We start from the raw sequence: 25,405 nt of genomic DNA, 5'->3' as shown, positions 1-25,405 counted from the left end.
ATATACAGAGGATAAAGGAATTTTAAGCCTAAGTGCTCATCTGTCTTTCAGAATTATATTAAATAATAATATTTTGAATAAGTACCCTCATATAATAATTTATATATATCTATTTAAATTATTTTCTTTGTATTTATAATGTGATTCTTAGAAAATAGTTTCCATTTTAGTATTTCAATGAAAAGAAATACAACTGCTGTCCTGAACTGCAGATAAAGCAAAATGAACATTAAACTAGTTGTTGCTGAAATCCTTGCCACTTTCTCATAGTATGTATAGAAAAAAATAATATTTCTAAATCTGTTTGCAGCCAACACACATGATCATATCTATAACATGCATGCAGGTGGTATTTTCCCCTGGAAACATAACATCCTCAGCAGTGTTGGCATCCATGCACGTGTCCATGAGGAATGGAATTGATCAGAGATGTGTGATTCAAATTAGGCTGCATTAAATTCACTTGAGTTTTCCTTAGAGCCAATTCAGTTTTAAATGGTCACATGTTTGCTGCTTAAAATTAATTAGAAATATTTCTTTCTCCTCTTTTCATCCAAAAGCTCCCTTTCAAATTATAAAACAAAATATTAAAAAATACAGAAGGAAAAAAAAAAAACCCCATCCTGTGGAAGATGCAGCTCTGCTAGAGAAACACAAAAATCTTTAAATTTCATTTTTTGTCACAGCAAATTTAGAAATAAAAATATTACCTAGTGTTCACTTTTCCATCCTTCCAGTGGAATTTACATCTTTTGCTTACTTGAAAGGTCTAAAGATATTGGATTCTGAGGCTGTGATATTGTCATGGGTATAAGTTTATTACTTATTCTTTTAGATCACTTTGGGAAATATATGAATGCTTTAATTGCAATGTACCTCTGTTGCTGGCAACCAAGGAATTTCCCTCAGAATAGCAAATATCAGAAATACCTGTATTATTATCAGCACTCACAATCTCCCTGTTTAGTCCATCAAAGGTTCATGTAGAGGTGTAGTCTGAGAACTTAAATACCCCATACTTGCTTTAAGAAGACTATTGAAGCAGTCTGATTAATATACACATTATCAGGGCTGACTGGCAGGTACCAGCTCCATACATGAAATTATGGTTGTTCACCCATACGAAAAATGCTGTTTTTTCATTCCAGTTTCCTTTGGAAGCAAAGTTATACAGTTCTGGATTTTTCAGATCTCCTGCTTATGCTTTTTTCTCTTTTTTTACCTAACTGAAGATGACCGTGTCCCATCTTCCTGTCTAATTTAAAAGCAGGCAAAGAGAGGATCTAATCCATCCCCAGACATACTTACAGGGGGTCCTCTGGGTCCTATAAAGCCAGGGAGTCCTGGGCTGCCAGTTTCTCCTTTATTTCCCTTGGGACCCTTAGGATAGAAATGAGACAGACACTATCAGACCTTTCCCCAACACCTCTGTCCCTGAGCATTCATTTAGAGATATACTAGAACTGGGAAATTTCACTTTAGCAGCAGGACTCCCAACACTGACAAGGAAGAACAAAGTATTTTAGAAAAACACATTGCAGGCACTGTGGTTGCCTTGTAATAAACTATGCAGGGTCCCTGGGAGGAGATGAAAAGGAGGAGACAATGATGGGAGGGACAGGAGGTGTGTTCTGGGGTTGTGGTGTCATGTTTTTTATAAAGGGTGTTGTGAGTGATGGGTGATGACAGGGAAACAGTGCAGGTGGTCATACTGCTCAAATCCAAGAATACAACCAACAGGCAGCTACAGGGCTTCTCCTTTGCCTTCATTCCCAGGTTTGATCTATAAAGTATCTGTCTTTCACTTATCTCTTGTGATATTCTGTTAAGCTGTCTCTTTTTCCTTGCAGATCAGGGCAGCTGAAATGACAGTTCATGATACAGAACTGTTTCATGCACATTTCTGATGTGGTTTTAACTCTTAGTTTAACCTTTAGTTTCAGAACTTTGTCCCTTATATTTTTTTGCTCAGAACATACCCCTTTTTCTTCTTAGAGTAAAACTCATGCAAAGTGAGCACCAATGAGCCTGACAAGCACAAAGCTCATGGATTTGGGGTGAGCAACTTGCCCTGGAGACTGGTTGGACTATGTTGCTGTGTGTGGGCTTAAGCATGAGCAAGTGTGAATTGTGATGGGCACAGGCAAACAGAAAATGCAAAACTCCTGGCAGGTTTTACCTTGTGATTACAAGTCAGCAATGGTGAAGGTGGTAAAAAAAACCATCCTTATTGCCATGATAAGCTTCTTCACCTTCCCTTTTTTCAAAATAGAAATATAAAATATTGGCTTGTCACACCACACTGTGAAGGAAATTAGTGCATTTCAAAATAAATGGATTTATGTACAGCACAAGAAGACACTTCCTATAATAACCTTTATGAAAAGGAGAGGATTCATTTTAATGACAGAGAAAGATAATGATGACATGACTGTCTGTTCTGCTGACCAACACTGTCTCATTGTTTCCCCTTCCACATCCATCTGACTTTATCCTTTTTCAATCTCCTATGTTATTTTTGGACTCAAAATCCTCTGGAGCAAAGGCTGCTGTGGTGCTGTTCGTGCAGGAAGCTGCCTGTGAGTCCCTGGGTCACATCATATAGGTACTGTGAGAACACTAGGATGATTAAAATAATAATCCCCACTTGGCATTCACAAGGCATCCCAAAGCCACAGTGACCTGATAAAGACCCAGAAGGTAAAAGAGCAGTGATAGGAACTGGGAACAAGGGTGGGTATAATGAAAAGAAGTTTGAAAAGGCAAGAGCAAGGATCCATGGGGCAAGAAGCAATAACAGCAATCCCAGGAAGGTAGGAAGAGCTTATGCCAAGGACAAAAAGCCTGTAGCACTTATTTTTTTTTGATGCAGAAAGGCTGTCAGACTGCACCACCCTGTCCTGCCTCCCCACACAGAAAGGTGGTATTTGCTTCTCTGAGACATCCCTGCAGATGCTTGCTCAGGGCATAAGTCTGTGGCAAGGCTGGGGTGGCTTTATGACTTTGCAAGGGTCACAAAGACTGAAGTTCTGCTGTAGCTTTTCACATTCCTCCTGCTCTGCCTTTGTTTTCCTGTTAATCCCACAGTCCAGCAAGCTGTACTGTCTCCACGGGCAAAGAGAGGGAGGAGTCCTGTATTGCAATAGATGCTACTGGGCACAAGGGCAATATTTGCATGGATTTGCTGAATTCTGGATGGTTTTCAGCAACAGAACAGAGGAAAAAACACAAAAAAACAACTAAACCACCAGCTCCTCACTGTCCTTCTTACAGCTCTTCATTTCCAAGCTGTTCTTCCCCACAGGATGGCCGCAGGGAGTTTCATTATGCTCCCTGATCCTGGTTTACTGCCCACTGTCTGCTCTTCCCTCAAGTGCCTGTGAGGATTTTTCTGCTGCCACTGTTCCTCAATGGCAGCCTGCCAACTCCCCCAGGCCCTCTCCTTCCTTCTGGCAACTCTCTGTTGGCTGCACGCTCTCTGCTTGGCAAAATTAAATCTACTGGTGAAGATGAGGCATGCCAATCTTTTTCTCATGCTAGGCAATCAATCATTTCCATTTGCTGTGAACACTTAACTTTCACTGGGAAAAGTGATGACCCAGCTAGCATCTCAATTTTAGGAATGTAGCCAAACCCCCTTCAAAGTTGTGGCCAGCCAGTGATTTTCAGGTCACCCATCTTCAGACATGAAAATTTCAGCTACACATAATCCACTCCACCTACACTTCATCAGTCACCTCTCCTGGCTGCATGAGCTTCCCTTTGTGGTACTTACTGGGATGCCAGCTGGGCCAGGTTCTCCTGCAGATCCAGGCACTCCATTCTTGCCCTGTGTCAAAAGAAAAAAAGATTAGTGGTGTAATTCATGCTAAAACTAGAAATATCCAGCTACACCTACACCAGGAGGGATTTCTTTAGCATTGCTCAGTCTCCTATACTGACAGACTGTAAAGTATCTTATTTCCAATTGACCTCGCAGCTTTTGCATCCCTGATCTCAGGAAAAAAAATTGCTATGTGGACCCAAATCCGCAGACCTGAGGAGGACCAAACCAGCATTTCTTCTGCTTCTCCTTTCCTTCACCCTTTTCCTTATTATATGCAGCATCCTTCTGGATGGATGGAGCCACCTCCTCTGGCTGCTCAAAGTCATCTCTCTTCAAACAAGACTCTTTTTAACCATCTCAGGCTTCCCCTTTTTGGGGGAATGGAGAGAAACACTTGTTCTCTAACACTTGATACTTACCTGACACCAGACAATTCAGAATGAGCCAAATCATCCTTTAAAAGGCCTGTTTCTCACTGTTCCTTAGAAAGCAGCTGAGCTAATCATCCACAAAGTTTGGTGAGATGAATTTTTACACCCCTCTCAACTTAGCTTGCAGAGATGTTTTCCCTTGGACTGGAGTTCATCATAAAGACCAGCCCTTGTACTGTCAATATTTAAAATCATGCCTCACACTCCTTTTTAGACAAGAAACAAAGAGGAAGAACAAGAGGAACAAGAAGAATTTCTCTCTCTCCAAATATTTTCACTCACTGCTAATGTTCTGCAGGGGCATGACATGATAGTGAGTGATGCCAACAGTTCAGGAATAATGAGATCAATTATGAGGAGAACACGGGAGGTCTCCATATGTTCTTGCAGTCTAATCTAAACCTCAACCCCCCCAGTTTGGAGGGACCAACTGCTCCAACCCCTGGCATTGCTGAGTCAGCATATTTTCCCCTGATCATGCTGTAGAATCTGTTTCACTACCAGGTCTTCCAAGAAGGAAAGGAATTCACTCATTGCAACACACTAAAGATGTGCCTTGGTTCAGCAACAGAGATCTCAACTGAGATTTGATAAGGATTAATTTCTATGGCAGAATTTTAAACCCCATTAAATTAATAAAAGTAATTCCTGAGTCATCCCAAATGAGACTTTTTGAAATGTCAGCTAGGTCTCTATTTCTCTACTGAAGCTGTAATAAAATAGTACAGGTGAATAGTATCACAACTGGACCCCACATAAGTCAGCCTGGGCACCCACAGTGAGTGTGTGCTTTTGAAAACTGAGACCATGGGAGAAGTGAATAGGATCCCAGAGGCAGGACTGAAATATGAGTATTTCTGACTCTGCAGTCCTGACAGAATGCATTGAACTGTTCTTCTCACAGAGTCAGCAACCATCAGTCCCTTGCACTATTACAAGTTTTCATCAGTTTCTAGCAATATCATTCTAATTTGTCTTTCTGAAAGGCAAAGTGTTTGAATCAAACATTGTCTGAATCTTCCTAAACTCTCTTCTTTCAAGCCAGAGCTCAGGACTGCAGAACATTCCCCCCACACACAATGCCCCATTTCTGGAAGTTTTCAAGGCTGGGCTAGATGGGGATCTGAGCAAGCTGCTCTAGTGGGTGGCATCCCTTTCCATGGCAAGGGGTTAGAACTACATGATCTTTAACGTTCCTTCCAATCCAAACCATTCCATGAACTATTATGGAGCTCTAGAAATGAGAGAAAACTCACTGGCTGCCCTCGGAGTCCTCGAGGGCCCTGTGGTCCTATGGGACCAGGATCACCCTGAAAGGAAGAAAAGTATTCTGGTGAGTGAGAAAGGTCTGACATGGAGGCAAGTGAACAAACATCTTAAAATGCTCCTGCTAAAATACACCGTTCTCACATATTAGGGGAAACAGGAGTAAAGGAGTCTCACTGCCCCCTTTCAATTATTTATGAGGAAAACTGACCCTTTGAATTTTAAACACTACCACTAAATGATGCCTGATTACAGGCAGAAACCACTTCTATCAGGTTATTATCAGATTATTTTAAAGCTGTATTTCTTAGGGACAGCGATTATCTGAAATTTCTTCAGAACTGACAAGTCTATTCTCTCTCTAGGGAGGCTTCAGAGCTGCTCCCATCTCCTCTGAGGGTCTCCTTTTGGTCTGCCTTACATTTTGCTTTGTAGGGTACCTTTTACAGCACACCAGTTTCCAGTGACACAGAGGGGTGCAAATGAGAAGCCACTTCTCCAGCTCCCATGGCAGTGGCACATCAGCTGCTCGGAACATTGCTCAGCAGCTGCTGCAGGATCCCACGTCAGCTGCATCTCCCAGGACTTTGTTATGTGATGCACTTGACACTAATTATGCCAGAGGAACTGTTTGTACCATCTTTCTTTCCTCTGAGCTGCAGCAACTTATTCCATAGGTATTTCACAGATTTCAGTGGAGCAACACGCTCAGTCAGGTAGAGCTGTGGCAGAGGAAGCGTGACAGAGCCTGGCCTGGTGGGACCTGCAGAGTGAGCACTGCTCAGAGATGGGTGCCAGAGATGGGTCCATGGCTACCAAGCACAGCCTGGCTTTCACACAGTGCTGCTTTCTCTGCTTATCCAAAGATATATCTGACATTTTTGTGCCAGCAGCTGAGCAGTGACAAAGGTCCTCTAATTCTTTGTTTCCCCTAATGGTCTTTGCACAAATCATTCCCTGCAGTAATTCACCCTTCACTGAAGTTTCTGCAGCTGTTTCAGGTCAGGGTCACTGTGAATTAGAATTTTCATTTGTCAGGGAGAAGGAGATTCATTTCTGCTCAAAATGGTGCACTTACATCCTTCCCTGGTGGCCCCTCACGACCAGCAGGACCCATCACACCTGGTTCCCCCTGCAATTCAGCAAAAAGGGAAGAGAGATCAGCTCAAGGTCAAATTCAGACCAGTATCACCACTATATGTGGTATGGGGTTTCTGCAATGTGTGACTGAGCTCAGTGAAAACTTTTTTAAAGCCAGTTAGAGCCTCGTTCATCTTATATGACATGCAGCTTACAAAAATAACTCAGAAGCATCTCCTGTAAGTGATGCACAAGACATTACTCTGCTTTCCAGCAAATTATTTTATACTGCTACTGCAGGCACTGAAAACCCCTGACACATTCATGATACAGAAATTATTATAATGAAGAAGAAATGAGGAACTCCAGTACTGATTTTTCATATAAGCTTCTACAAGTAAAGAATTTATTTTCCTGTAAAAAAAAAACAATAATTAGGTGGAAGAACATTCAGTTTTGTATTCCCCCTTTTACACCAAGGAGCTCCAAACAGAGTGGAGAACAACTTTTCATGCAGGACTTGAGGTTTGGGTTTTATGACCCACAGGCAACTAAGTCAAAAGGAGATTTCTATTCACTTTTTTGTAAGTTTATTACTTGAACTTTTTGCACGTGTTCAACATTTGTGGAGGAGAGCTAGTACTTGTCCAAAAAGTGCAGTAGGTTCCTCACTTTGCCAGCATTTTTACCAGAAGGATGTGGTATGGAGGCATCCTTGAGACTTCTTCACAGAGGATTATATCAAAGGGAGCATGAGAGGATTCAGTTCTACCAGCTGCCTCACCTTCCCCAGAATCAGAAGTTCAGCAGAGGGAATGAGGACAGCTGCACTCATTTTTGTGCCATAGATATGGCCATAGTTGAAAACAGCCACATGAAACACTGTCATCATTTTTACCTCCTGCCTCAGAAAGGGCGACTTCAATTCCCACAATCTTTCTGCAAAGGATTGTGAATGAGGTACCTGTTACTTACCCTGGGACCTGGGGGACCTGTATCTCCTCTCTGTCCTTTGAAACCCTACACAAGGGAATGAAATCAATAATTATCCATCACTCTGATGCAGGAAACACTAAGAAAACTCTATCTTGAATGTTTATCTAATAACCTTTCCAGTTTTGCCAAAAGTTACCTGTGACTGGTCAGTATGGAGCAGCTGTCCCAGTGTAATAACAGTAATAATGCAGGGCTGCATCACAGGAAAAGCTTCCCATAGCTCCTTGAGGCTGTGGTCTGTGTATCCCTGTGTCCAGCCAGTATATTATTTAACCCTTACCTTTACTGTCCGCACTCTTTCAGAGGATGTGTAACAGAACAGAAGGGCTACAGCTGTGACTTCTGGTGGAGGAGTGTCATGAGGTTACATGCTTTAATTTCTAGATAAGGGATTTACTCTTCTCCACGTGTGAAGGATTCAGAAATGTCCGTGTTCTATTTCTGTTGTTTATGTATTTTATTTTGTCACAGTGCCATGACTGTTTATCTATTTGCATCAGTGAAGAACCCCACTTGCCCAAGCCATGCTCCCTGACTGCAGGACAGGGCATGGAGTGGTGGAACCCTGCAGCAGCACCCACCGGCAATCCTCTGGCACCCTCCCGGCCTGGGAGCCCTTGTTCTCCAGGCTTTCCCTGTGGGAAACAATAATGCTCGTGTTAGGGACAGCCAGATCCATCTCACTGCTGCTGAAAACTTGCCACTCCTCTCCCTTAGACATAACATCACTGAGAACTGTGATTGCTCAGGGTTTGTCCAGCAGAGTCTGAGTTTGCAAGGAGAACAGGAATGACAGACATTCCCAAATCACCTCAACCTGCAATGTCACCTGCACCCTGTGGTCCTGAGGTATTTCACAGCTCTGGACTGCTGCACATTTGCAGTGTCAGAGCTGCACCAACACCTAAGCAGCACATGCAAAACCAGCATCTGCACATAGAAATGGAATGGTTTGGTGCAAATACAAACTATCTGCAGCTTCTGTGACAAGAACTTCTCTAGTTAGCAGTTGTCCTAATGCCTGGGAACTTGCCTGTTCCCAGAACAACCAAGTCCCATTTGACATGTCACAGAAAGAGGATGGCAATGCCTGCTACTTGAAGCACATTCTTCATGTAACACACAGTTGCAAGAAATAGCATTCACTGCCAAATTCACTAACATTGCCTTTTAGCTGACAACTTCGTGGCTCAGCTTTTTTCCCCTCAGCCAATGCAAGTATAGACTAAGTACAGAAAATCAAATATAAACCGTCTAATTCTGGCCAACAGAGCTGTCTCAAAGCAATCCAGAAAAAAAAAAAAACTTATTTAAAGACTCCTCCTCTAAACTTTTTATGCCCCATAAACTTCTATCAAAAGGATGGATCACTAGGTTTAATGTTACAAGACAACCTTCTTTCTCTGTAGTGTTTAAGACAGCTGTAAAAGTGGAGTCAGGAAGTTTTAGTGTATTGTGGTAGTTGTAAAACTAAAATAACCCAGTTTCTTTTCAGGATTGCTCATGTGTCATGCCTATAAATCACTCAAGACAATACAGTCCTTCTGGTGTTAAAAACAGATGTGCAAACAGACTCCTTGTTCCCCCTAAGGAGTCCACAGATAGGCAGCTCCAAAAACAGCAACTGGATGCAGCTTCTGATTGCCTGAGCAAAACAGTTTTAAATTACATTACCGGCTCCCCCAGAGATCCTGGTTTGCCATCCTTGCCATCATTCCCAGCAATGCCCTGTTAAATGAAATGCAAAACAGGGTCAAAGGAATCGATAAGGAAGATTAGTGGGGGTTTTGTCATTGTGAAAACTCTGCTTATCATGACATGCTCCTGTTTGTCTAAATCTCCAAAACCCAAACTACTTCTACAGCCCAGTCCTAAACCTCTCCCTGCCACACCCCTGAAACTGCATAACCTCGTTCCCTCTCTAATATGGCAATATTTCCCTTTCCAGCAAGGCAAGCTCCAACAGTCTTAAATCAGGATTCTAAAACCAACTCTTATAAATCATTATAATGCCACTATCTTCATTCAGATAGGCTACTTGACAGTAGAATTATTTCTCTGATTCTATCCTTATGATTAAAAAAATTCCCAAAATGTCATACTGTTACATTTTCCAGAAGAGAGGAGTCTATGCCCAAGGTGCACTTGAACTCGAGTCAGTGCAAAGGAATCATTCTGACTGTGGATTCAGAGAAAGTCAATGTCCCAATCTCTGAATCCCTGTGCCCTTACACTGGAGTTATAAGTTGATTTTTGTGCTCTGTACAAGAGTATTTCTTCCAATGACATGACAGGCAAGGAACAGTCCTGATCCACATTATTAACACTTTGCTTTAAAGGGATCAAATACAGCATCCACAATATCCCAGAACAAGGACATTGCCTCAGCATGACAGACCTGCTGCAGAGCATGCATTGCTCTCAAAGCACCCCAGAAGTGTCACCTCTTTGTTCTACATACCTATGTGTGCATGAATAATTTAATGTACTTAATTAGAAGGAGCTTAATCACACTCACTGGAAGTCCAGGCAGCCCTGGTGGGCCCTGTGGGCCTGGGGGACCATCTTTGCCCTGGAAAACAAGAACAAACACTGAGGGTCAGGCAAGCTCCTCAGAGGCTTCTATCAGATGAAGATTTATCACATGTAGAGTCTGACAGGGGACAAGTGTGAGAAGGTAAGCTTGTATCCCATATCACACAGTCTTTGTTCTTGAACTCCTTCTAGTTTAAAATGGATGGCTCTCTTTTCGCATTAAAAATTCATTATTATCTATGAGTTCTTAAAAATTGAGAAACCACTGAAATCACTGGTAATTTGCTTTTCTGAAGTTTAATTATATATAGTATTTCATCCTTGACTTCCTGGATGAGGTGTTCTGCCAGGAAGCAGATGTATATTTTATACCTTTTAAATGAATTGTTACTAGGAGTGCCTTGCTGACTGTCCCAAGAAATCCCCTTACCCCACAGGACTGGACAATAGCATTCCAGGTCTTGCACAGTGTCACAATCTTATCATCCATTTGAAATGGAATTTCAGCCAGCCTGTCCATCTTGTTTCTGGCTCTCTGAGAATGATCACTGATTTCATAAAAGCCAATGAGAAGAACCATTACTGTTCACTTATGATGAAGTTCAGGTTATGAAATGGCTCCGCAGAAGACACCTTGTCCCTTAAGGAACCTTGCTCTAGAAATTCATCATGGAATTGCACAGTTTTAAACTCTTCCAACTCAGCAGTGTGTATTCTTCAGGGAAGGTTCTTTTTTAACTTTTCAAACTGAAGTTAGCATCAATCAGATTACCTGTCTCTCCCAGGGCGTTCTGATGCATTACCATAAGGTAACATCTGAAAACCCTTAAAATGAAACAGCAATGCCAAAATTCTTCATGGTTATACCTGTGGTTCTCCAAGGTTATACCTGTACTGGTATTTTTGGTGGTGCCAGAAATAGGCTCCAGCATCTCAGCAGTGCTCTGACATCCTTCAACAGGTTGCTGGCTATGTTTTGATAATCCCCACACAGAGTTCAGGTCATGAAGCATCCTAACAGATTTAGAAATCCTGTTCTGGAGGCCTAAAGTTGTTAATAGCAAGGACAGACAGACAAGATGTACAAAAACTGCCATAGAGGTCCCATGGGCTGGGCTATCCTCTGGCTAACTTGGAATTTCATTTGGTGAGTAAAAGAAGTGCCAGAATCTGTGGTTCTGTAACCTGTGTTTATTTGTAGAGGTTCTACTTGCAAGCTTAATTTTTTTGGGGAGCTTTCAAAGGACATTACATGAATGCCATCTTAGCTTTACTTCACAAACCTAAACCCAGGTGAAGCCAGCAGTCAAGCACAGAGCTTAGAGCTCACCATGTCTCCTGGGTTTCCTGCTGGTCCTATTGGTCCTGGTGCCCCATCTGATCCCTAAACAAAATAAAGCAGAAACCACGTCAATGATTGATGCATTTTATATATTTGTCAACACATCCCTACCACAGCTGGCAACTCTGGAGTTTTCTTTAATCACTCAGCTCAACATCCATTCCATTTCTTCATTCATCACTGAAAAGCAGCACCAACCTCTGCACTCAATCAGTCTACAAAGCCAGAAATAGTCAGATATTCTGAGTTTGGTCCTGGCTCTTCCTTCTGAAAACAGGGGACAAATAGGAAAAAGCCAATCATGACAAAAATAACTCTGAAGAACAGCAGTTATGGGAGAATAGAAATTATGAAACACAATCTGTGGCAGGCAAACTCCTGGAGCCACGAGTCAATGCAGACAGAGGGGAAAAGTCAGCAAAAGCTGAAAAACAAAATTGTCTAAGGGACATCACATTTTGCTCTGTTTTGATAGGCTCAGTTTTACTTTGCACTTTTCCTTTGGCTGTGAGTCTGTTCAGGAGGTCTCATAGGACAATTACAAGTGTTTTAATCCCACTGGTACAGCTCTGTAGTTGTAGGAGTATTAGGTTAATAGAGACACATCTAATGTGTCTATTATTAACTTCTCCTAAAATAATGCTCAAGGAGCTCAAATGATCCACAAGGCAAGTCTGTGTGTTGTCCCAGCAGCAAAGCATCCAGCATTCTTTAGGCACTGCTACCATCTGAATATTGAATTTTAATCTAACCCCTCTTTTCTGGTATGTTCTGTGATTTAGTCAGTGCTCTATTAATTCAGGCTGTGCTGATCCCCAGAACAGATGAAGGTGGCCTACCCTCAGCACAGCAGAGCCAAACTGCACTGTAAGCAGCAATATGAGCAGTGATGACTCTGGGCATGAAAGGGGGTTTGGAAAGAAAAGTCCTTGACTCAGAAGAAAATCCCCAAACTTGAAAGAAGTGAAGCAGAGATATCACCAGCAGGAAATCCAAGTGATTCCAGCCCTCATTCTGCACTATCAGCCCTTTTTAAATACAAAGAAACATACTTTCATTCATGGACAGAGCAGAATTAAGAATGAGAAGGGCTGTGATGGAGAGGGACGTGTAAAAGGCTTTTTAATTCAAAAGTAACTCATACCACATGAAAGCTGGAGAAAATCCTGTCTCGTACCACTGTGTAAAATTGAGAACTAAATGCTCTTAGATCTGCTAGTTCTAGACTACTAATATTCCACATACAGGAAAGCACCTATATATGTACTAAATAGTCCCTATGGAAGAGTTTTCATCATCAGCTTTGTGTTGTATAAGGAGAGCAACTGAAGCTTAGCAACAATTTACAGAATGAGTTGAAGCAATCAGTGGAAAGTGGCCAATGTATTAAATAGCAATTACCATGAGTGGGGAACTCTATCACACTCAGGGGATCATTAAGAGCCCACTGGAAAATGCAAATTCAATGCACAGACAGATGGGAATGGTCCTTTCCACCACATGGAGCTTGCAACATCCTTTATCAGCAAGAAACTACAGGAGCATCTTTGCAACAGAGGAACTTACAGGTGGACCAGGGTTTCCAGGAGCCCCTGAGAAGCCAGGCATTCCAGGGTGGCCCTGCAGAATGAAAACAGAGACTTTCTTTGTGCATTAGTCACATATCTACTTGTATAAAAGTTAACTGGTGATTATTGTGAGGTAATACCAAAATGAGTCAATTAAAGAGAGCTGGTTGTAAGGGAATAAAGATCCAGGGCTTTTTAAAGTGAAACCTTGGTTTTCAAAGTGTGCCTTTCAGAAATAACATAGTTAAATTTCAGGTGTACTTCTTCCCATGTGTATTTTACTCTATGATAAAGGAAGATGAGAGCAGATATTGTGGAGTTGCACAAGACAGGAGGTCAGTTGGGAAACCAAGCCTGTTTAAAATGTCCTAAAAATGTCATTGAAGAGGTGCTGATTTGCACCTTAAACCAGTGACTCAGCCCTTGGCAAAATTAACTATGGAAGTTTACTCTTAATTTAAACCATTCTCATCTTTCCTGTGACATCTAAGTCCCTCCTAAAAGACATCCTCCTTACATTAATCATCTTAGACAAACAGACACACTGGCTTTTTCAACCCAAAGACACCTGAACTCCTGGAAATAATATAGGGATTATCCAAGGAAATGAGTAAGGGCTCGGTAATGTAGAGAATTTAATGCATTCAGTCCAGAGGTGAGGAAACAGATGGTACTGGGAGGTTTTTATTGGAGGTGAGGATGGAAGACTGTGGAGAACTGCTTGGGTACCAGTCTTTGGCAGAGCCTGTTTGTGGTTTGTCAGTGATGAAGAGCTCCCATCTTCCTCCTCTGCCTCTGAGAAGGGTGCTCTTACACAGGCATCATAGGAATTAGTGATGAAGGAGCAATCACAGTGACAGCACTGCTCTAAAGCACACTCTGTTTTTACCTGTTCACCTTTTTCTCCTACTTCCCCAGTCATACCACGGTCTCCTTTAGCACCCTGGTAATAAAAAAAGAGCCATTGAAAGTCAATGAGATTCAGTGCTGTGACAGCTTTTTGACCTCTCTTATAAAACACTTGGGCATTCAAGAATAAAACTCAAGAATCAGGACTGAGCCCTCCTTGCCCTCCTCCTAAATTTTTCTCTAGACTTTCACTATCAGTGCTGGAGCCAGGAATATATGTGCAAAATGGCCTTTGAGCAGACCCAACATAGCTGGTTTTTAATGCTTTATTATCATAGTCATAAAGAGGAATTACACATCCTTAAAGACCAGGCAGGTTTTTAGGCACTTCACTAAATCATGTCTTCATAAAGAATCATCTGGCCCAACAAAGATGCCCACACCCTTCAGGGACAACAGCAATAAAACCAGCATGTCTAAGGTGCATCCAGAAAATTCATACCCAGAAAGTGCTTCCCTCCTTCTCTCCCTTTCTCTCTCTGTTCCAGAGACACAGGACAGAGACAGCTAACTCAAATGTGCATGTCTGCATTATCAGTGCTTACAGTGAGACAAGACAGTGAAAATTACTGAGGTAATGGTGAACAAGGTGGGAACAATGCACAGAGCAATAATCAATTACTGGCCATGGAAATAATACACTGATTTACATGAGAGCTAGGAGACAAGGGGGAGAAAGAGGGGTGCTATTTATTAATAAAAGAGCTCTAATTCATATGGCCAGAAGGGATGAAGCTGCTCATGAGCAACGATCTGCAGTCTCTTCTTTCAGAGCAGGACCTAATACCTTGGATGGTGTTGGTAAGGACAATATACCACAGTCAAAAGTGAAGAGCAATTTGAGTCTTCCACTGCAAAGATCCCACTAAGGTATGCAGAAAAGAGTCAAAAAAACTGTTTTTGTTTTTGCTTTTTCCCAGGGGTCTTACAATACCTTTTTTTTTTTTTTTGAGAACTCTTTATTGAATTCAAGTTAGCCTACTTATCAGTGACTTGATTTGACTTTATGCACATGTACAGTTTGAAATTTATCCTGGTATTTCACCTAACTATCCATTCTTGCTGCCTAAATCTCTGCTTTATCATGATATATAAGAAAGCAGCAGATGTGGTATGTCTCAGATTGCTTGGCATTTCTGACAGTTATTGGCTTTACAGGTTCTTAATTCTCTAGTAAATTTTATCTTGGAACATACTTTCATTTGATCAACTCTATGTTTACTTTTGAGATAGTGGTGCTCTTTCCACCACACTTTTAATTGTGAGATATGAAATTAATTAATGAAACTCTATTAGCTTGTCCTGCATTCTAACAAGTGCAAATACAAAGATGTTAAAATAGCAGGAGCTATTTTAGACAGTAAGTCAGTAGAGAAAGGATGTGTGGAGGAAACTGGCTGATCATTAAATCACCTTATCTCTCCCTCCATTGATTTGTTTTTATTTGTTTCACATTAGGCAGTTGTTAAGGTTTTAATTGTGGCCAGGCACAGGCACTGGCACTGTGAGAAGACTGGTGACAGCCCTCTTTATGGGAAATGCTTGAAATGTGACATTATTGGAATACTTCAAACAAGGGAAGTTTTATGTTTACCTATGTCCTAGACCACAAAGCTTCTGAATACAGCTAAAACAAGAATCTTTATCCTGTAACATGTTTCAGAAATATTTTCAGTTTTTTGGGCAAGACTACAGGGCAGATGGTGTGTCTGGAGCCCAGCAGCTCATTGCAGCCTTAATTTAACTGGTTCCAGAACATAAGATTCAAAAAGGAGAGGAAAAGGCATGGTGGCTACTGCTGAGGCTTTAATTTCTTTCTCACCTAATTTGAGTTGAAACTTACTCTCAAGTCTATCCATCAATGTAATGAAATTCAGCATCAAGAATCAGGTGCTTTAGATGTGTCTGCCTGTCTGTGTGTCAACAAAGGGATGAGAGAAAACTCTACTGAAGTGAAAAAATCCCCCATGCATGGGCAGGGACACCTTCCACTAAACCAAGTTGTTCAAAACTTCATCCAGCTTAGCCTTTAACATTTCCAGAGATGGGGCATTCACAGTTTATTTGGGTAACCTGCTGTTCCCAAAATAATCAGGGTTACTAATTAATCACAAATAAGTTTCCATTAGGCAGCTGAAGAAAACCAACCAACCTTTGGGCCATCAAGCCCAGGTGGGCCTGGAGGACCTCTGGGACCAGCAATCCCCTGCAAGGCACAAGAGGCAAGGTAAACACTAGTTTAGTTCTTTTAGGCCTCTAAAAAAGATTCAGCAGGTTGTTGATGGAAAAAAAAAAATTAACCAGCTCATAAGAAACCATCACCCATATTAACAGCAAAACAAGGTCACAGCAGATCCAAGCAGGTCTCTGCTCTCTTACTGTTTTCCCATCCTGGCCATCTCTGCCTGGTGGTCCTCGGAGACCTTTATCCCCTTTGAACCCTGGGATGCCTGGCAGTCCTGGTGGGCCAGGAGGGCACTCACTGCACACATCCTGAGAGAAAACATGGAAAAATGCATCAGCAATAGGCTGCAGGCACTTAGCAGTCCCTATGGACACCCACAATGAATGCAGCACTATGCTGCTGGTATAATTTTTAAACCTTTGTTGTTTTACCTCAGGATTAAGGCAAGTTTGCTTTAAAGAACCACAATGAGGGCAGCATGGGATGTTTTCTATCAGTTCTAGATTCTAATTGGTCATCCAGGACCAGGAAACCAAGGATAAGCTCTTCCTGGTGGGGAGGTCGGGGAGACTAGCAAGACTTTCAAGAAAAACATTGGTTTTAATCTGCAAGAGCAGTAGAAGCCTGTGTCTGCTCCAGTCTGAAAAATATGTGCTACTGCTTCGAGGGCAGGTTTCTAGGGAAAAATCAGGTGCAATCAGAAAGAGTTTTGCAGGAAAATTATTCAGCAGCCAGCTTGGCTGAGGACAACTCATCCAATGGAGTTTGTGAGGACCAAGTGACTGTCACAGTGTCCTGGCCAAATTTTATCAGGGAGAATCACTACCTCCATCCTTCCAAACCTCTCTGAAGCATCGTCTCAGCTGCCTTTACATTCCAAGTATCAGAAAACTGAATCCATTTCCATGTCAAAGGCAGACTCCCTTCAGTAGAAGAGGAAGGGAATCCTGCCCATAAGAGTATAATATAAAACAGATCATCAGGTTGAGAGTCAGGAGCCCCTGCTACAACTTCCAACTCTGTCAATGGTCTGTATCAAAACTGTGGGGTAAATTGTCTTTGAGTCTCAGTGCCTACATTTGCCTCCACATTTGCATTTACATCCACATTTACCTGCTTACATTTCATCTGTGATTTCAAGGTGCTGCTTTCTGTACCAAGCGTGGAGTGAAAAAATATCAAGCAGAAAAAATGCACAAATGTGTTTAACCATAATATAAGCAAAGGAAGAAAATGAAAGAACATCCAAGTGACATCCTGTTCCCAAGAATGAGTTTCTTGCTCTTGTCCAGATCAAAAATCCCAAACTATACCTTACATTGAAACCTCCAGAACAATATTTGGCTCCACAAAACAAAGACAGCTCTTCAGTGAAAAGTAATTTCACAGCTGCAATCTTAAAAGTGTCCTTTGGTTAATGTGTTTGGTAAAAGAAGGTAATATTTTAGTTGCTTTTAATCAATAAGAAAAGATTTATTGCCAGGTTTAAGACAGCTTAAAAAACTCACAATTCAGCCCATGTAAATCTATAAAGATTTTTTAGTCAACACCTATTAAGGCTGACTATTTTCGCAGAAAATTCTCAACATGGAGAGCAAAGTCAGATTATCACTTCTGAAGCACAGGTACTTCTGGGGTTAATTACCTGCATCTTTTTAGATTCACAATGCAAATTAAATTTGCACCCACAGTTACCCAAATTACTCCAGTCACTGTTGAAGATGTATGTGAAAAATTCAGCATTTTATTAAAATGGTTTCCATTTTTTTGGTTTAGATAATGCAGTTTGGTAATGTTTATTTCTCCTTGGGAAGGCATGCCTCAGAAAGAGCTAAGAAAATCTCAGAGATGTTTAGGGAACTTTGCAGGTCATTTCATTGCTGGGGAAGGGATTTTGATCTGCACTGTTTCTGTCTAAATACCAAGGAGACTTGCAAGTCTTGAGCTTTGAAAGTGTTTAAAGACACCTCTTGCACTTGTAGTTCAGACACTTTCCCATCACAGAGCATTAGTCAGGTCTGAATCAAACAGAGAGATAAACTCCCACCCTCATTAAAGGCTGATTACCTTTACTAGGAGATTTATGTCCTCTGGAGTGAGCAGGGGTGGGGAGCCCTGTGGAATGAGAAATTCATTATTTCAGGCAATTTTAGGAAGCATCAAGACATGAGAATTTTTCCTGAAAATGCTCATGAATTCTCACTGTTTTCCTTTGTTTTGTCTACAAGTCACTGGGCCAAACTTGTAATTCCCACCCTGCATTACCAATGCTCCTCATCCCACCTGAGATGAGTTCTTGCTGAGGGTACTGCACAGTGATGCTAAGGAAGTGCCTTTAAAATCCTGGCTTTTATTTACATGCAGAATATTCAGTTATTTTCATACTATTCCAAAGCCTTCACTAAACCTTTGGTGGGTTTTAGTCTTTTTCCTACTGCTCTGCTGGGGAAAACAGCAGCAGAGAAGCACCCAAGTGCACTTCTGAGGTAAGATGTATAGGTGGAAACTGAGTTAAAAGAATGATGTAATAGAGAATTGAAGTTACATACAGGTTTTCCAGGAGGTCCTCTTTCCCCTGGATTTCCAGGTACACCCTACAGATCAAAAGAAAGAAAATAAAAGTGCAATTATTATACAATAAGTCCCTGTCTGCTCTTGGCACTCTGCTGACTGATATGGACTAGCATACATTTTACTTTCTGCTGCTGAACAGCACTGCTCCTTGCATGTGGCAAACAGCAAACTCCTCCAAATATCTGCAACGTGAACATCCTCTCAAACCCTTGCTAAATTCATTTGAGTCACACAGATACTGGAATTGCTTTAGCTTGTAGAAACGCTATGAACTTTACTAGTTTGAAGGATGAAGCTTTAAGTCTCTGATGCCACATGTAAACAAGCAAAATCAGTTTTGGTTGGTTGGTTGGTTGGTTGTTTAGTTGATTGGTTTTTTGTTTGTTGAGATGTAGTGGTATCAGTTTTCATGAGATGAAAGCATAGATATTACCAGCATTCTCAGAATTTTATGTCCAGAAGTCAGCTAGGAAAAGAGACAACCTCCATTGCTCAATGGGCATCTCTTACATGCCATTAATGAGGAATTAAGTTTGTTAGAAACAAAACAAAAACCATGTCTAAATATTTTTGTAAAATCTTTGCATAAAGTAATGCTCACTTGGGAAAACAAGTATTTTGAACAAGACATCTGGTCACTGCTCAGATGGTGACAGAAATCTGCATTGTGAAGATCCTTGCAGTGGTGTTTTAAGGTACTCGGTGACATTTCTCCACACCATTTTTTGCTGAATTCTCCTGAATTTCCACCTGGTCCATCACCCTGTGTCATCACTCAAGCAAGTGCATATTCTATTCATACTGAGAACCTAAAGAACATACAAAATTTGCCACACACAAAAGCTGTCCCATCTGATAATTTTTGTTTCTAAAGGAACAGTTTCTACTGATCATCTAAAAGCATCTTATTTGTGTTCAGCTTTGTTGATTCTGCAGAAGTTCCACATGGGATTTTCTCTGGGATGGTTCCAGATTTATCACCCAGGATGTTCATAGCACCATAGAATGGTTTGAGTTGGAAGGGACCTACAAGACCATCTAAATTCAACCCCTGCCAGGGGCAGGGACACCTTTCACTGCCCCAGGTTGCTCAGAGCCCCATCCAAGCTGGTCATGAACACTCCCAGGGATGGGGCATCCACAGCTTCTCTGGGCAACCTGTGCCAGTGTTTCACCACCCTCACAGTAAAGAACTTCTTCCATATATCTAATTTAAACCTACTCTCTTCCAGTTTGAAGCCATTACCCCTTTTACTGTCACTCCCCTTGTGTGGTAAAAAAAAGGTTGAAAGTGGAAGATTTGATGAAGAGGGAAAAATAGAGTTGTTTTTACTTTAGATGACCTTGCAGCTGGAGGATGCTAAGAACATTCAGTGTGGAAAATTGCATGTGTTGTGTTTTCTTTGGATTGTTTTCTGTCTGTCCTGAGAAGTGAAGGATTTGTAGAAGATAACAGAATGCTGTAAAAAACTTCAAAGGCATTGCCCACAGGCTGGGGCCTCCCTGCTGGGAGAAGGAAAGATAAGAAGCTTGGAGGTTACCCTGAGCACCTTTTGCCCCTATTTGGAATAAGCTTAACAGTGCATGTGTCCCCATTCTGCCAGTGTAGTAATGGGATAAATCTACTCTTTACACTTCAGCTCTGGTTTTTGGCTTGGTTACCTACAGTTCTCACACTTTGTCAGAAGTTCCTCTCAATATTTTTTCAAGTCTCCCTTCAGGTATCAGAAGACCACAAATAGGTCAACCTGAAGTCTTCACTTTTCCAGGCTGAACAATCCAAATTCTCTCCACCTTTCCTTGTAAGAGTTGTTCTACCCCTTCAGTTGCCTTGGTGGCCTCCTCTGGACTCTCCCACAGCTCCATGTCCTTCCTGTGCTGTGGGACCAGAGCTGGACACAGCTCTGCAGAGCAGAGGGGCAGAATCCCTTCCCTTGGCCTGCTGCCCACACTGGTTTTGACACAACCCAGGACTTGATTGGCTTTTTGGGCTGCATCAACATTTGGATGCTGGTCAAGGTACAAGTAGTGGTTTTCAATCAGTCTAGGCTCAGCAGGAGCTACTCTTTGAGACTATCTAGTATTTCCATACAGAAAGTTCCTTTAAATTTGGTGAAATGCTTAGCCAGGAAGAGCACTGGATGTTCCTTCTGCCACCTTGTGTCAGGTTAGCCCATTTTGGCAATCAGTTCATTGTGTTATTTACACAGATAACCAGATGGAGACATGGGGATTAATGACTGGAGAGCACTGTGTGTCATGATACACCACCATTGCAGTTACAGGGAAAACTTGAATTTCATCCTTGAGTCTCACTTAGTAATTAAATCCTATATGTCTTGTTAAGGAGAGAAAAAACGGGAAAATTGATTGATTATCTTTTTCTGTGTCCACATTAAATGCTTCTGAGTGAGCAACAACCCCTCAATTAGCTTGACTTCTAAGACATGAAAATTAAACACAAACTGAAGTGGACCTAGTAGTGAAGTTCATGGATGAACTCTTGTTTCCCGAGGAACTAAACCTTCTGCAGGTGAGAACAAAGAGAAAATAATGTCTGAAGATGTTGAGCTCACAATTCTCCCCAGATGTCCTGCTGCAGAATTGAGTAAATAGAAGTAAATATTTTAGTAATTTATAGCTCTCCTTCTTCCACAGAACTTCAGGATGAATACAGAGGACTGGGTGTTCCCAAAGTCCCTTCCCCTTCAGATGCTGTCAGCTCATGCTTTGGCATCCTCTCCACTGTGGTTCTCAGCCACTTCTGCAAATGGGAAGAGGAATGGCTAAGTAACAATCACACAGATCTTTTATTCCCAGACCTACTTTGTTCAGGAAGACTCACACAGAACTTGCTTTAAAAAGTGTGATGCAAAGCAAAAACTTGAGCCATGAGAATAATCCTGGATCAGAAAGCAACACAGAAAAGACAGTTCAGAAATGTCTTTCATGCTGACTAGTAGCACAGCTATAAATATATGCCATAGGGCTCACTGACAGCCTTCTGCTTTGGGATCTGAAATATGAACATGGCACTAACAGTGTAATTTGAGTATTTAAAGATCTTTTTAAAAAAGACTATAGGAAAAGACTTCTTAGCTATGTGAAAAGACAAGCAAGAAGAGACTAAATGAAATGGAAATCCTTAGAAAGGATTAAGCACAGCTATCATGTCCACATGGTATCAGATTGCCTTGAGACAAAAGGGATGAACCCATTTCCTTGCATGCTGTATGATGTGGAGCTGGTGATGTCTCTAAAAGGGTGGAAATGAGAGAGGAAGAGAGATTAAGCTCTGTGCCATGGCTGACAAACATTAAAAAAACCACTGAATCCCCAGGAAAAGTCGAACAATTGAAAGGTACAAGACTGCAAACAGAGAATGCCCATTGAAAATGCTTTTGTGAGCCAAACTGAACAAACCAGATGTAGATGATGGCACTTCAGCATGGTGCATTATCAGAGAACAGGCCAATGGAAGCAGAATCAAAAGCAGAGGATATATTGCTGATCTGTAGAAGCCTGGAGTTAGAAAAGGCTGATAAAAAAGGACAAGCTGCAAATATAGAATGACAGAATATCCTGGGTTGTAAGGAACCCACAAAAAGTCAGGTCCAGCTCCTGATTGTGCACAGGACAATCCCAAGAATAACATCAAGCGCCTGAGAGCATTGTCCAAATGCTCCTTGAACTTTGTCAGTCTTGGTTCTGTGACCACTTGCCTGGGGATCCTGTTCCAGTGTCTGGCCAATATCTGGATGAAGAAGCTATTCCTAATATTTCACCTAAACCTCCCCTGATGCAGCTTCAGATTGCTCAGAGCAGAACAAAAATGCTAGCATTAAGACAAAGAAGTTATAACTGCATCTGACAAGTTAATAGGGGAGGGAACTGTAAAAGAGAAAGCCAGAAATTTCAGAAAAAAGGAAAAGAGTGAGACCAAAAAACTTCATGGCACTGAAAAGAAATGCTGCTAACACGATGTGGAGAAAATGCACAGACCCAAATAACAACCAGTGTTGGGAAGCTCATAAAGCTTGAACACTTTCAGGAGCTTGCAGCCAAGAGTGACTGGCACAAAGCAAAATATCCAGTGAGTGATACAGCACACCAGTAGAGGGAAAGAGTTGTGATGCACAGCATCCACAGCATCAGTCTGCAAAATCTGACACACAGGAAAGGTCTTTCAATGGGAACTGATGGAAACTGTGCTGCTGATAATGCTAAAAAACAATATTTAGCTTGGTTGGGAAATTGTGCTAACTATGCTAAGGGTGTGGGTTTGATCCCCTCATGGCCCATTCAGTTCAGACTTGGATTCAATGAGCCTTGTGGGTCCCTTCCAATTCAGAATATTCTGTGATTCTAAGCTAAAAAGAAATTAAATGCTGGTGTAGTTAACAGGCAAAATCCTATGATGGGGGAAATAATGCTCAGGTAAGTGATGCATGTGAAAATACTCAAAAATGAAGTCTGTAAGTCTTATATACATAAGTGTACAAGGGAAGTGTGTAAGTCACACAGGCATATGGTGGATAATTCTATTACAAAACTGAAAATTAAACTTGAAATGCAATACCTTAAATCAGTTATACATTGCAGCAATAAAGAGGCAATGGGAGATTAATAAGTGTCCTCTGGTTTGGGGTGTAAGTATCCTAAAACAAGCACAAAGGCTCCTTGGAAAGTCCTTCTAACTGGATGAGAAAATCAACCTCAGAACAGCAAACTCTGCTTTGCAAATCCATTGGCAGTAATTTATGCATCCACAAAGGTTTTGCAATCATGAAAGCAAACGCAGAGTGAAGATTAAGTTCTCAGTAATGCTGGAACTTAGTTACCATAAATAATTAACCTAATTAAAAAGTGATTAATTCAATGTTTATGTTAATTAAAATTATCATAATCAAAATACAGAGAGATCCTATTAAACAGGTGCCTTCACTGTTAATAGGAGGATAAGATAATGTCTCGTTCAGATTGTTTCCTAATCTAAGGACACTAAATAGATGTGTTGAACAGAAACATTTATCTCCCAGCAGTCAGGGGAGAACAGATGATTCCCAAAACATGAAGTGTAAGGGTGGCTGGCCAGAGCCTTTAGGGGTATCTGGTCAAGGACCTATTTGAATTCAACAAAGAAAGGAAAAGTCATAAATAAGGACACAATCTGACCGACAAAAAAGGGATGGCAGTGATGGGAAGCAAACCTGGACATTCACACTAATTGATCAAGGCATGTGGAAATATGAGGAGACATTGCAGCAAGGTTACCCTACCCAGAGCCTTGTCAACTGGGAAATTAAGGGAAAAAGAGGAAAGCAGAAACTAAATTTTCCAAGACACAGACCCAAAAAGAAGCAGATCTTCTCACTTGCAGTAACTGATAGCCCATCAAAAACCAGACTGCACTTCCAGGGAGATCAGCCTGGACCTTGCAAGTGATAAAATTATAAACTGGGGTCCCTGAACTGGGCAGGCTGAGGGAGATGCACGAGGGGCTGTGCAGGATGCATGAGGGGACAGAGAGTAACAGACAGAGGGGGTAGAGAGAAGGGAGCAAAAGGGGCTGGTTGTGTGCAAACCAGAGCTGGCAGCTGCATTGGTTGGGCTGGGCCCTGCACCTGCCCACTCTGGTTTGTCCTGTCATTGTATATCTTCTAATAAACCTTTTCATAGAATCATGGGATGGTTTGGGTAGGAAGGGACCTTATAGAGCCCATCTCATTCCAGCCCCCTGCCATGGCCAGGACATTTCCCACTGCACCAGGCTGCTCCAAGTCCTACCCAAACGTGGCCTTGAGCCCTTCAGGGATGGGCAGCCACAGCTTCTCTGGGCATTCTGCTCCAGTGCTTCACTACCTGCACAGTTAGGAATTTCTTCTATATCTAATCTAACCAGGCAGGAGGGGCCTGGTCTGCAGCAGCTGGAGGAGACAGCACTGCATATAACATCACTGAACATGCAGAAATACTTTTTCATAATTCTCAGACCAGGAGATAGACCAACTTCTCTGACAGAAGGTACTTAAGGCAAAACTATTTTAATGCATGATACAGGAATATCGCCAGATTAAAATGTGATTTGGATTTTTTTTTCCCCAAAAGAAAGAGAAAGTAATTTTTTTTTTTAAGTGACTGAGGTCTTTAAAATAGGCTCAAAGTATAGTAGTTCTGTTAAGGAAAAAAATTATTTATATTATTGGGGAAGTAAAAACCTAAAAAAAGCACACTCTTCAGGCTTTAAGAATTGGAGCTTCTGTTAATGAGAAAAAAAAAAAAAAACCAAAAACAAATTTAAAGACAAGAAAATTTATATATGGAAGAAGGTAACATGTCTCAGCTTTGTCAAAGAAAAAGATCACTCATAGGGATTTATGGACATAATGAACTCTAGAGGACAAACAAATAGCAAGGCTTTTGCTAAGAGGAACAGAACAAGGCCAAAACAGCACAATTGTACTGTAAACCTAGGCAAATCTTTTCAAAACCTAAATTTTAATAAAACAAGACACTGTCTTGAGAACTCTTGATATTAGATTGAGTAGCCATCAGATATTTCAAAAGGTGACTTTGGGCTATCCCAAAAAATAATGACACATGCTTTTAAGAGACCAGAAAAATTCTAGAATATAGGCATGTGAAAAACTCAATTTATTCACCAGTGGAAGAGAATTCTGGCCAAAGCTATTG

The 25,405-nt window shown here is 41.4% G+C and overlaps 1 protein-coding gene across 1 annotated transcript in view; it reads right to left on the bottom strand.

Moving 5' to 3' along the window:
- Positions 1 to 25,405, bottom strand: part of COL22A1 (collagen type XXII alpha 1 chain) — a 220,377-nt gene that overhangs the window by 9,175 nt on the left and 185,797 nt on the right. Inside the window, exons 45-59 of the mRNA XM_079301128.1 lie at positions 18,688 to 18,732; positions 18,206 to 18,253; positions 16,333 to 16,446; positions 16,106 to 16,159; positions 13,934 to 13,987; positions 13,043 to 13,096; positions 11,465 to 11,518; positions 10,118 to 10,171; positions 9,274 to 9,327; positions 8,181 to 8,234; positions 7,579 to 7,623; positions 6,602 to 6,655; positions 5,514 to 5,567; positions 3,776 to 3,829; positions 1,309 to 1,380 (exon numbers count right to left, since the gene is read on the bottom strand). Coding sequence (XP_079157254.1) covers positions 1,309 to 1,380; positions 3,776 to 3,829; positions 5,514 to 5,567; positions 6,602 to 6,655; positions 7,579 to 7,623; positions 8,181 to 8,234; positions 9,274 to 9,327; positions 10,118 to 10,171; positions 11,465 to 11,518; positions 13,043 to 13,096; positions 13,934 to 13,987; positions 16,106 to 16,159; positions 16,333 to 16,446; positions 18,206 to 18,253; positions 18,688 to 18,732 — 864 coding nt within the window. The remainder of the gene's footprint in view (positions 1 to 1,308; positions 1,381 to 3,775; positions 3,830 to 5,513; positions 5,568 to 6,601; positions 6,656 to 7,578; positions 7,624 to 8,180; positions 8,235 to 9,273; positions 9,328 to 10,117; positions 10,172 to 11,464; positions 11,519 to 13,042; positions 13,097 to 13,933; positions 13,988 to 16,105; positions 16,160 to 16,332; positions 16,447 to 18,205; positions 18,254 to 18,687; positions 18,733 to 25,405) is intronic.

This window comes from Erithacus rubecula (assembly GCF_903797595.1).
Source record: "Erithacus rubecula genome assembly, chromosome: 3".
NCBI classification, from domain to species: Eukaryota; Metazoa; Chordata; class Aves; order Passeriformes; family Muscicapidae; genus Erithacus; species Erithacus rubecula.
This window is presented reverse-complemented; position numbering and strand designations above follow the sequence as displayed.